Source organism: Chionomys nivalis, chromosome 4, assembly GCF_950005125.1.
Source record: "Chionomys nivalis chromosome 4, mChiNiv1.1, whole genome shotgun sequence".
In the NCBI taxonomy this organism is placed as follows: Eukaryota; Metazoa; Chordata; class Mammalia; order Rodentia; family Cricetidae; genus Chionomys; species Chionomys nivalis.
Window position 1 is genome coordinate 66,576,170 of NC_080089.1, and position 12,727 is coordinate 66,588,896.

At 48.1% G+C, this 12,727-nt stretch overlaps 1 protein-coding gene across 3 annotated transcripts in view; it reads right to left on the reverse strand.

Annotated features, from left to right (window-relative positions):
• Window positions 1–283: 283 nt before the first annotated feature.
• Window positions 284–12,727, reverse strand: part of Tln2 (talin 2) — a 422,622-nt gene continuing 410,178 nt past the window's right edge. For 2 of the 3 annotated variants that reach the window (XM_057766341.1, XM_057766342.1), the window contains 5 exons: window positions 11,433–11,558; window positions 9,467–9,529; window positions 9,147–9,374; window positions 6,177–6,302; window positions 284–4,363 (listed from right to left, as the gene is read on the reverse strand). In XM_057766341.1, the coding sequence (XP_057622324.1) occupies window positions 4,235–4,363; window positions 6,177–6,302; window positions 9,147–9,374; window positions 9,467–9,529; window positions 11,433–11,558 (672 nt within the window). In that variant the 3' untranslated portion in view covers window positions 284–4,234. The remainder of the gene's footprint in view (window positions 4,364–6,176; window positions 6,303–9,146; window positions 9,375–9,466; window positions 9,530–11,432; window positions 11,559–12,727) is intronic. The other variant, XM_057766343.1, reaches the window with a different exon arrangement.

Below are 12,727 nucleotides of genomic sequence, written 5' to 3' on the forward strand. Positions count from 1 at the left end.
TACCTGTTCAGGAAGCCTAGTTCTTTCAAAGTGAAGAAGAAACAACGCCTTCCTATTCAAGCTAGCTTCTGGCATCAGCAAAGTGGAAAAGAACTGGGTGACACCCTGTGGCCTTCTGGTTGACTACGGTCTTATCCCTCGCTCTCATACACCTCCCCTCCACATCTTTGGTTACTATGGAGATGGTTGGCTTAAAGAATAATATCTTCCCCAAGAAGAAGACACTCTCTTCCCTCTTTTTTGTCTCCCTCCCATTGCCATTAAACTTTCACACAAGTTCATTCCTTTAAAAGTTTATTTCTGATGAATAAAAAAAATAATTTATGTGATTAGATAAATTAATTTATGTGATTAAACATTATGACAAGGGCAGAGTTTCTCTTTCTTGTCTTCTAGTGAGCACGGCTGTAGAGGGGTTTGCATGTTGTTGCTTCCTGTTAGGCAGGGAGCTGGGTTCCAGGGAGACCAGATAAAAGCTAGCCCACTTCACAGAAAAGTATCAGCTTTTCACGGTATTTGCAGACGAGCAGAAGGTCCGTCTTCACGCTCATTCCCAATGACCATAACCTCAACACACCAGGCACAAACTCAGAGCAGTGGAACAGTGGTGTTGGGGGTTTGCAGAGGGTGCCCTCCCTAACAGATAACCCTCTGGGAGGGACTTGGTGGAGAGGTAAGACCAATGCCACCAAGACCTCTGGCTTTCAGGACTCTGGGGACTATTGCCTCTCAGCCTGAAAGTGAATTATTCCTTTGGATTTCTTGTATTTGCTAAATCTCTTAGAAGCATCTGTCCCCTTGGTTGCAGAGTGCTTGTTTCCTCTAGGGGTCAGAGCAGACCCCATAGGCAATCTGTGCTAGGATCTTAAGCCAAACATCCCAGAGGTGCTGCCATAGCCTGCAATTGCAGAGCTCAGGGAGATTTGGGGGACCACTTGCCAGAGAGGAAAGAGGGAGAGCAGAGAGCTGGTCCTACCACCTCCACCCTGGTTCCTCAGTGAGGTTTTGGTTCTGAAGTCACTTAGGAGGCAGGGTGGTGCGGGGGGGGGGGGGGGGGGAGGAGATACATCCTTTTAGGTAGTGGAATATTTTGGCTATACTTTGCATGTGTGCTGCTGGGAATGAACCCAGGGCCTTGCGCTTACTAGGCAACCATTCTAACCCTAAGTTACACCCACTAGCCTTTGGTTTTCTGAGACAGGGCTTGCTACCCAGCCCAGGTTGGCCTTAAACTTGATCCTCCTGCCTCCACCTTCCAAGTGTTGGGATTATAAATGTATGGCACCACACCTGGTTATACTGTTTTCAACAAATGAGGGGTTGGCTTCGGTTGCCTGCACTCTCCCCAGCTGGTAGAGTACGCAGAAGACAAGCAGATGACTCTGGTGAGCAGCTTAGGGGCTTTTCTGGATTAAGCGTATACACCAGCAGATCTGTTGGTGGCTTAGCTATGAAAGGCTGTGCACAGACGGGAGCCTGGGCAGCTGCCTCTGAAAACCACAGCGACAACTGGCAGACTAGCTAGGTCTTAACTATCTGTTGATAATGACTTCTAAGACTACCCCCAACTGGCCAGTGGAAGTGCTACCCAGGGCTGTCTGAACAAACATGTCTTTTGAATCCCGATCCAAAGAAGCAAGCTAGATGGAATTCCCCAGTCACCGAACACATCCCTCTTTTGATCATCGAAAATGGAAATTCTGGACAGATAGATCAGCCTAAGAATTCCAAACCCAACAGCAGCTTCTCTCTGCGGATAGAGGTAGGAGAGCACTCATCTGCATACCTAGCCCCTCCCTCACAGAGGGATGCGGTTTACACTCCGGGCCTCGGGCCACTTTTCTTTGAAACTACTCCAAAATGCAACTCACTGCATCTGTATTCTTTCTGCCTTAGGAGCCAGAAGTCCCCTCGGTGCCTGAGGGCACCACCAGCAACATTTATCAAGTAATGGCCATAGCTCAGTATTTCGTCCATTTTATGAAATAAGGAGAGACCCAGCTACAAGGACTTTCACAAACATGGACGCAGCATGGACAAGCAAGGGACAGGTGAGACAGGACCACAGCAGGTGATGCCTGGGAACCACCTCCCCGCCAAGTTCCTAGCGGCACACTGGTCCAGACAGGAGCCCTGACTCCCGTTCTCCTGAAACACTCCGCACAGCCAGAAAGGACAGCCCTCTGCTTTTCAGTTGTTAGAGATTTTCCTCCAGTATTCACTTCTGTGAAGGTTTTTAACAGCCCCGGGGCAAGGACAGAGAACTCTGCCTGGAAGCATACCCTACAGGAAGGAGGGTGAGCTGGCTGTAGGAGGGCTTCCTGTTCTATTGCGTGAGGTCATTATCACATCCTGATCGTGAACTTTTGGGTTTGACTTAATAGCTTTGGAAAGCCCCCAGCAGAGACATGAAGAGTTCCACTGAAAGACGGTGAGCAAGACCATCTGCTTTCCCATGAGCACCCAGGGCTCCCCAGCATCCTCCTCTACCAGATCTGAAGCCTGCACACCCTCTTTCCCTCCATATGCGCTCTCCACCCACACCCCACTCTGTATATTCTTCTACCTGTCTGAAAAGAATGCCCATGGGGGGGCACTCATAAGTCTCTATACATCTGGGAAGCTGCTGAATTTAATTATATTTTAAAACTGTGACACAGGGGAGAAGACTCTCCTGGTCAGGTTGAAGGGCATTTTTTTTTTCCATCAGACTATCAATATTTCTTCTTTGGTAGCAATCTGGGTCTAGATGCTAAGTATAACACACTCGGCGGTACTGGCTTCAGATCATTAAGGGACAGGACTGCCTTCAGCAGCCCTCAGTCTTGAAAACCATATGCCGCTATTACCTTTTTTGCCCCTTTTGGAGACAGGGTCTCACGTGGCCAAGGCTAGCCTCTAACTTACTGTGTAGCCAAGGATAATCTTGAACTTCTGATTCTCCTGCCTTCATCTCCCCAGTGTTGGGGTTGTAGACATGTGCCCCCACACCGAGTTTAGGTGATGCCAGCGATGGAACCCGCTTTGTGCCAGCTAGCCAGGCAAACACTCTTACCAGCTTTACCAGCTAAACTATAGCCTCAGTGTGTCCCTACTAACTCTGATTTTCCCTTCATGATTTCATTGAAATCTGCCAGGCTTGCTTGGTATTAGGCCCTTGGCCATAGGCCATTTATCCTTCACCCATCATCTTAGGTAGGGGCTCAGATCAAATGTAAACTCATGGATCTATAATGTAGTAAGATACAGGGTGGGAAATACCCTCTTGGGGATGGAAGAGCAGAGAAAGTTCTAAACAGACAGCTTTCCACCTTGAACTTGGACCCTGCTAAGAGCATAGGAGCTGATAACGGGGCTTGAAGGTGGAAGGCTCCTCATTCCCAACTAAATCCCTCTTGATTTTTCCTCCAGGGGGTGCTGTGCTGAGACTCATCAGGGACACAGTTTGTGTGTGTTCATTTGCATGAACCAAAACAGCCTTGCAGAGTAAGGAGCCCAGGATTTTATTCGGGCCCCTGCCCACCTAAACCCTGACCACCTTCCACAACTCTGCCCTTTGGGTTACGGAGAGAGAAAAAAAATAAAATAACTTCCATTTTTTTCTGGGTCACAAGAATACAAGATGGGTGTAGATTGTACAAGTAGCTTACACACTGAGGCAAGAAAAGCGTGCAAACGGGGCAGGGGCTCTTCACCCCCGTGGGCAAATCAGTGCTCCAAACTTACAAGGACCTCTGTGACGCCAGACCCAAAGTCCACCTGGGAGCGTTTCTGGCTTTCCTCAGAGTGTCCGACTCCAGCTTCTGTCTTCTCTCTAGCGAGAGAATATCTGTGTCCGCGATACTGACGAGTCCTGTGGGCCACGATTGTTGTTCTTTTTCATAGTGTGGCGATGTCACAGAGGCCCTGGAGCAGTCTTGGAGGACAAAGACTAAGGTGTCTGAGAACGACATAATACTGACTTCTCTCTTTTTGGTAACAGTCCATGAAATGTGCGCCCCTCTCTCCTGAGATAAAGCGAGGCACGAGGGGAGCTGGAGGGGCTGTGGGTGGGACACTGTACCGTGAGGTCATGGTCATGCAGTCGGTGGTAACAGGACCGAGGAGTGAGAAAGAGACTCCAGGTGGAGGGCCAGCAGTTTCCAGGAAGTGCCTGGCTCTTGGGAGCACTGCTCTGTCCAGTTCTTGTTGGGGGGTGGCACCACCTCCTGGGGCTCGCCATTGTGGGCAGGCACTAGCCCTCATCCTCCCTCAGCTCGGTGGGTAGGAATTTATACTGCTGCTGGCGGATCTGGGCCAGCTTCTTCCTGGCTTCCTCCAGCTCTCGCTCTTTCTTTAGCATTTCTTCCTGGGCTGCGATGATCTGGAGGGAAACAAGAGTAAGATGGAACGGGATGGGAAGCTTTGCTGGAGGCCTCTTCTTCCCTGGGCCCTCCAATGATGGATACAGAAGAACATTCCTCTTAAAATAAACCATTTATTTATTGTGTGTGTGTAGCGTGTGTGTGCAGGTGCCACAGCACACAACCACAGCACACATGTAGAGGTCAGAGGACAACGTGCAGAAATCAGCTCTCTACGTGCAGCACATGGGTCCTGGGGATTGAACTCAGGTCTCCAGGCCTGGTGACAAGCGCTTTATCCTACAAGCATCTTTACTTGCTGAGCCACGATACTGGTCAGGAGCAGCATTCTTAGCTCTGAGCTAAGCTCTATCTACACCATGGCTGGCTTTTGAGACTCAGTTAATCAGAAAAAACCAAGCTGACTTCTGAGCAGGTAGGGACTTAGCAGCAAACATCTCCCGCATCCATATCAGGCCTGGTGTCTATACTTGTCTATAGCATCCCCTTTATGGCAAGCCTGTGAAAGTCCCGTATGTACAATGAGGGGTCTGAGGCTGAGAGGAGTGGGTCATGGCAGTGACTCAGGTAGTAGAGAAGGATGGAGCAAGGTGTGTAGGAAGCTGAAGCTAGGACCCTCAACTACTAGGCAGCCTTCATATAGAGTCGCCTTTTAGTCTCTGACAGGAACGGATTCCTGGACTCTGACTAGATCCCGGAATCCATGAGGATTAAGTCCTTCATACAAAACAGCATAGTATTTGCATATAACCTATTTATCTCCTCCTGTTTTAATTAGTTATTTAGTGAGTGTATGCATGTATACACATATGGGCAGGTTCGTGTGTGTATAGGTGCACATGTGCATCGGTGTGTGTGTGTGTGTGTGTGTGTGTGTGGAGGCCAGAGGTCAACTCTGACTGTTGTTCCTCAGGGAGCCATCCAGCTTGATGCTGGAGACAGTGTCTCTCAGGCTGTCTCTGCCTCCTCAGCATTGGTATTACATATGTGCACACCACACCTATTTTCTTTAAACATGGGATTTGGAGACCAAACACATGCCTTCATGCATGAATGGCAAGCATTTTACCCACTAAGCCATCTCCTTAGCTCCCTCTGCATATTTTAAATAATCTCCAGGTGATTTATAGGACTGAACGTAATGCGAACACCACACACATATAGCCAAACTGTATCATTTAAAGAATGACTAGAAAAACAGCCTGCCTACGTTCCGTACAGCTGCAGTTTTTCCTGAATATCTTCAAGCCACTGTTGGTTGAATCCCAGGATGCGAAAGTTGTGGATAGATACAGAGGACAGAATGCACGCATTTCATGCTTCTAAGGTCAAAACTGAGGAGTACTAGCTAACTGGTCCAGTGGAGAACGGCCAGGACGGCAGTCCCAAAGACACCCTGCTCTACTCTAGGCTAGTCTGTCTGTTCCTTTCTTTCTCTGTGACAGAAAAGCTAGATTGTAGCTAGATGCATGGCTACCCGGAGAAGAACCCCACATTTCCCATCGTCCTGTGTGACTGTGTACTAACCAACAGTATGGGACAGGAAGTGAGGTTTGTAAGTTCCAGTGCTTGCTTTCTTCCCTCTTCCTGACAGATGGGACACTGAGGGTGGTAATTATGCCACCTTGGACCCAGTTGCCAGGGGCAACATCTAGGGAGGGAGGATAAGGTGTAGTCTGGGTCTCAAACATGGCAGAAACATCACGCCTTTCCTAAATGGCTTCATAAGAAGAAAGGACCTTGCAGCCTGTGTAAGGCACTGTTTAGCTGGCTGTCTGGCAGCTGCACATTACTGTGGGTTTAGCCACTCACCTGAGCAATGCCTCCCACAAACTTTGTTTTCACGACAACATCATCATCGTCAGCTTTGCCGAATGCTGCCTTCTGGGCTGCACGGACAAGATTGTCTGAGGCTCTTTTCACAGCGTTTCCTGCTGCCTAGAGAGGGAACAAGACACACGGGACATCATTAGCAATGCCACACGGGCCTGGCAAGAACAGACATGAAGTTCACGAGACGAAGTCATAACACAGAAGTTTTCTGGAGCCAGCAAGTGCCCATCATCTGTCTACACATCAACTCCTCCAGCACTGACCACATAAGCTTTTTTTAAAAATGCATTTATGTGTCTGTTTATGGGTGCATGTGTGTAGATATGGAAACCAGAGAACAACCTCAGGAATGCCACCTACTTCCTTTGAGACAGGGCCTCTCAGTGGTCGGAAGCTCACCAATTAGGTTAGACTGGCTTGTTGGTGAGCCCTTGGGATGCTTTTGTTTCTGCCTTTCCAGCCCTGGAATTACAAACAGACGCTGCTATGCTCAGCTTTCTTACGTGGGCTCTGGGGATCAAGTTCAGGGCCTCATCCTTACCAAGTGAGTGCGTTACTGACTGAGCTTTCTCTGCCCGCACATGCTCTGGAGGGGAATGATGAGACACAGCTAACAGCTTATGCTTGTGACAGAAGTCCACGCAGGGGCTGCCCCCTTAGTCTGGAAAACCGCTGCCCCATGGCCCTAACTTCACATGTATTTGAAGTCTTGCCAGATTTCATGCTTTCCTGCAGGTCATGGCAATGCTCACGTTCCCTTATCGAGGTCCTTGGGCGTTCTCTGATGACTTTGTTACCATCCCTACCATCCTTGGGACAACTCTATTCTGGGCAGTAACAACTTGAGGACAGGGGCAGTTATTAATAATTAAACTCTTTGTGCCCTCAGAACCTGCTACAGAGGCTGCTCCGAGTTGGGATTCACTGAAGATTTCCAGAGGGAGTGGGGGGCTACGCATGTACAAGCCTGGAGCATCCGCTCTTGCAGGGGGGCTAAGTCTTGTGAGTAGCGGACTTTATGGATAGACTTGAAGTCACAGCTAGGTTTGTACTTTATGAACAAGGATGAAGCGACTGCTGGAGACAGATCTAGGTAAGTCTGTCAAGAGAAGTCTCCATCTTTCTATTACAGACTTCTGTCTGTTCTAGTTTACTCTTCTATGTGTTTGAGTATACACGTGTGCATGCACATAGATGTCAGAAGTTGGCTGGCCAGTGAGCCTAGGGATCTGCCGGTTTCTGCCTTCTTTACACCGGGATTGCAGGCACAGGCCTCTGTGTCTGGCTTTGATGTGGGGGTTGGAATGGAATTCAAATCCTCATGCCTGTACATGCAAGCACCTCACCCACAGAGCCATCTCCTCAGCCCCCTAGTTTATCTTAACCTTCAGGGAGCAGGGCCCTAGGGAACTGTCTTCTGCCAGCTGCAGTCTGGAATTATCTTTTAGTGGTGTTGAAAGAGCCACTAGATCTCCTACGTTCCTTGCCCATCTCTCTCAGAGTCAAGAGTCTAGGTCTAAGGGACAGCCATGACTTTGAACTCCTGATCTTTCAGCTTCCACCTCTCTAGGTCTGCTCTCACAGGCTCACACCACCAACCCTGTTTTATGTGGTACGAGGGACTGAATCCAAGGCTGAATTCACGCTAGGCAAGCACTCTGCTGGACAGCCACACCCCTAACCCTCAAACCCCAGCCTCTAACATAAGTGGTTTCCTCAGAGCATCTTCCATACTTAGGAGTCTCATATCCAAGAGGAAAAAAAGGATTTTAAAAATCATAGGAGACTTCTGAGTCTGTAAGAAGCATCTGGACTTTCTGCCCTTTATGGTTTCATTCATGATGTATATATCAGATCCTGGAAGCAATACCAACGATCTATATAATAACACTTATCACAGTAAAACTCTAGAAAGCTGGAAACAAATACAATGTCGGAAGCATGGGGGAAACTGATGTAATCAGCTGATGCAAAACCATGCAATCACTGAAAAATGGAGTCTCCACCTCGAGGAAGAATGTATATGATGATACGTATGCAACAGAGAAGCAGATGTATCTTGCTATGACCACAAGCAGACACAATCATCTCATGTAGACGACAAGAGGAACGGAAAACAAACATTTTGTGTATGAGGGCACTGAGGCAACACAGTTTTGTTTCTCATTCAAATGTTCCCTTGTGTTTAAAACAGTTTTATTTTAATATATATATATATATGTATGTATATATACATAATGTGTGTGTGTGTGTGTGTGTGTGTGTGTGTGTGTGTGAGCACACATGCCGTGTGGATGTCTGAAGAGAACTTGTGGGAGTCAGTTCTCATTTCAGGTCATCAGGCTTGGCAGAAAACACCTTTACCCACTGAGCCATCTTTACAGCCCTCAAACAATGTTAAACAATCAGAACAATGTGTATGTATGTTGAAGAACTTGATTGTTATAAACATACTTTCTAGGTTCCGGGAAGGAAACTTTCGCAACTTTCTGAAATCCCCTCTGGGCATTTTCTCTCTGCTTGAGCAAACACTACCTGAGGGCCTCTGAGTCAGGTGCCATGAAGATGGGGTACCTGAGATACAGCTGGGACCCAGAAAAATACAGGCAGAGGTGCCATGGGATAGGGACCGTAAGAGTGGCCAGGCCAGGGGCTCTGGCAGGACAGAGGACGGAGTCAAAAAGAGTTTCCCAAAAGAGGTGACTTGGAATTCAGTCACGGAAGATGAGCAGGATTGGGCTGGTGAGAAGCTAGACCATCCCAGGTGAGTGGCAGTCCACAGGCACCAGCCCAGAAGGCCCAGGTGCTGTGTGGATGCGGTGGGCAGTGGCTGTGGGATACACGGATGCAGATGGCAGAGCATGAGGCTGCAGAGAGACAGAGCTGGCGGATGGAAAGCCTGGTGGGTCATGCCAAGGAAGTGAGACGGTCCCTTCTGGCGACACTTACCCGCTCCAACAGGAGTATTTTCCCACCAGCATCAGTGACCATTACCTGTAGCCGCTTCATGGCCTCTGAATCCTGGTCGGCCTTCACCTTGCAGGCCACCAGCAGCTGAGCGGTCGAAGCCGCAACCTGCTTAGCAGATGAGATGAGCTTTTCCTCGCTGGCATGTCCCTGAACAGAGGCATTGGCCGCCTCACAGAGACTGCTGGTTGCTGCTGCCACCATCCGGGCCTGAGGACAGTCAACAGAGAAGTGACCCAAGGCCCAAACCTCCCTTGGGGGAATCCACAAAGCAAATGAAGAGGAAGGAAAAGGTGACTCACGGCAGAGATCAGCCCCTGTGACCACTGTCCATCATCAGCAGCATTGGCAGGGATGGAGCCCACCTGTTGAACAGGGGAGGGAAGTCTGCCATGAGCAAGGTGAGCTGCAGTCACCCCAAACCCTCTTGTGCCCTGAAACCAGACATACATCACTGTCTGGTTACCCTCACCAAGAGCACTGACCTTGGAATGGTCCAATCATCCCCCTCACGGGATCCCAGCCACAGATCCATTGGGTCAGTATCTGCTGGCTGGTGCTGCCTGGCCTTATATACACAAAGGACAATGCACCAATGGTTCCCCTTTGGCTGCTGATGGCACATTTCCAGGCAATGATGGTTTGGGGCTCTCGTTGAGGCTGATTTGCTCTGTTACCTTTCTTTTGCTATACACACTAAGGCCTCCTTCTTCAAAGGTCAAGAGCAATTTAAATCTCTCCTGTTCGCACCCTAAAAGCCATGGTGTGAGATTCTGGCAGAGGAGATGCTAAAGGGTGGTGTATTTCCCTCTATGCAAATTAGGGCAGACCCTAGTTCTAAGGAAATTTTCTCAGTAGTGGAAAGAACAAGAGGTTCAGGAAAAGAATCCCATCTCTGTTTTTGCTTTAAAAATCACAGCAAATGAGAGATTTGCTGTCCAGATCTCCAGGGTATTGCTGCAGGAGATAAGAGATGAGCACCACAGTTTGAAAACAAGATTGGGGATCCATCAATAGTTACAGATACTTCCTGAGTGTAGGCAAATCCTCAAGACCCTCATATAATTCTATAGCTCCCCCAAGATCAGCTGAACTTCCTTTCCCAACTTTTAAATGCCTGAACAGACTGAATGCCATGGAGGACAGGAAACCTACTGCATTCAAAATAGACTCTTGGGCATATAGCAATCTGTCTAGCATCTTTTACTACAGCTGAAGGAAGCTGAATACATCAATGATCTATCTGTGTCTCTATAGGTTGTCCAGTCAACAACAAGTTGATAAAAATGTGCAGCAAGACAAGCACAGGCAGGACCTACAGAGATTCATTGAGAAGCCCAGGGGTCAGCCTGCATCCCTGGGCGGGAAGATGTACATCCAGTGATCTTGCATGACATACCATGTGATGGTTTAGAAGAAGAGCAAGCATGTACTTTAGAGCAAGATGCACAAAACTTCCTGGTAGAAGCTGAACACTCACTGGTCAGGAAAAGCTCTTCCTCTGTTTTCTAAAACTTGACCCAACTCTTTGACTACGGGCAACAAAGGCCTTATAACATGCATACAAGTGACCGAGTCATCCTCAGATCTACAACTCAAGAGGTTTCTGGAGAGCCTCTGTATTCGGGAGGCTCTAAGCAAGACCCAGCCTGGATAGGATGACCCCATGTATGGAACAACAGGACATGGGACACATTTTAAATATTGAAAAGCAGTGATATTTTTATGCCTGTGCATAAAATGTGTGCATAAAATGTGTGGATTGGATTAACGGCAATGATACGGACGGAGGGAATCTCAGATTTAAGTCTAGACCAGTCGTGTGAGCCACAGGCTCAGGAAGGCACTAACTGCTAAGTTAGCCAGCATTCATTCGATGGTTCTAAAACCAAGTAGAGGCATTTGGAGTTGGGAAGTGGGATTATAGAGCCCCTGACTATAGCACTTACTAAGTTGTTCACCAGCAAATGCTGACAGTTTAAACAACCTAATGTACAGTGGCTCTGTAAGTGTCTCTTTCAGGCCCTGATCACTGCCTGGAGTGGGTGGGATGTTTTCCCTAATGAGAAGCAGATGAGAAGCCTAGGAGCCAAAGCATTCACTCAGCTCATGGGATTTAAGCACGGTTTTCAGTGGTGGGGAAAAGACTTGTATCCCAGCAACAGGATCCCAACACGCAGCTCCTTTTCAAGCCGAACATTTCTCCTCTATCGCTCAGTGGCTCTTCCTCCACGATGCCCCATGGCTTGGCCACCCAGGTTTACTCACCTTGCCTTGGGCCACCAGCTCCCTCTGGGCTGCTGAGGCTGATTTGACCAGGGCACTTGTGGCAGCAGCAATGGACTTAGCGGCTTCTAAGATCTGTTCTTCAAAATCCAGGGTCTCGTCTGCTTGCTATAACGGAAAGAAAAGCAAGTCGAATGCGGTGTGCAGCCCCAGGGGCTCTTTCTGCCAGACTACTTACTGCTCGATCGCCTGGCTCTTCGGGTGTCTACTGCTTTTTGTTGACAAGCCACACCCAGGGCAGGGAGGCCTCTCCATCTGCTGCCTCCCCTCCCCTTCCACTAGAAAGCAAAAGCTGTTAGTAGTGACATTCTATACACATTTTAAATCAGAAAAGTCTGAGACAAACCACTTGTCCAGATCACAGTCACGAAAATTCACAGTGAGACGCTCAGAAGGCTCCAGAAATATCAATAACCCAACTCAAAGTAATCAATTATCCAAGTCAAAAGAATGAGTGGTGACCTACTTGGCCAGAACCTCAAGCTCAAAAAAATGGTTTTGAAAATAAGGGAAGACGGTTATTAGTTTTAGAAAGTCCAGTTTTGCTTGGGTGAAAACAAAAGCAACTCAGGACTGACATTTCTGTGGCTGAGTTAGAAGTCAGCCACATTGTAAACAGGAGCCAAAGAACAAACAAGGTTGTCTCAAGATCGTACTTGTTCAGTTACCTTGATGCCCAAGCAGGGCTCCGCCTCAGGAAGAGCCCTGGACACCACTAGGCAGATTGCAGGCACCAGAGGTAGATCTTATTTCACCACTGCTACGTCCCCTGATGCCAAAACCACCCAGGAAGATGGGGAGGTACTTTGGGGGAATCCAGGCAAGTATAAGGATGGTGGTCCCAGGCTGGGTAGAATGGAGCACACAGTTTGGGGTAGCAGAATGGAGAACTTATGAGGTCTATTGGGTTAACATTCTGTGTGACTCTAGGTCAGTGTGGTTTGTCTGTCCTTGGTTTATAAACTGTTGACGATGTGGTTGATACTTTTGAGCATTAGAAGACAATGTCAGATATAGCAATGCTTCTCTCTGTATGTATACTGAAATCAGAGTCAAATTTATCCCATTAATAATCTTATGTATACAATCCATTGGCATTAAGTGTATTCACAATGTTGAGTAACAGCAAGACATTTCTGGGGGTCTACTATCTGGCCAACCATTTACTGAAATGAACTTTACATTTTTATGGTGAGAAAGCCTAGGTTCTAGTGAGGTGACTGGGCTCAGACAGCTACATAGCAACCACAGGAGACTCAGTGGGGTAAGAGAAATCA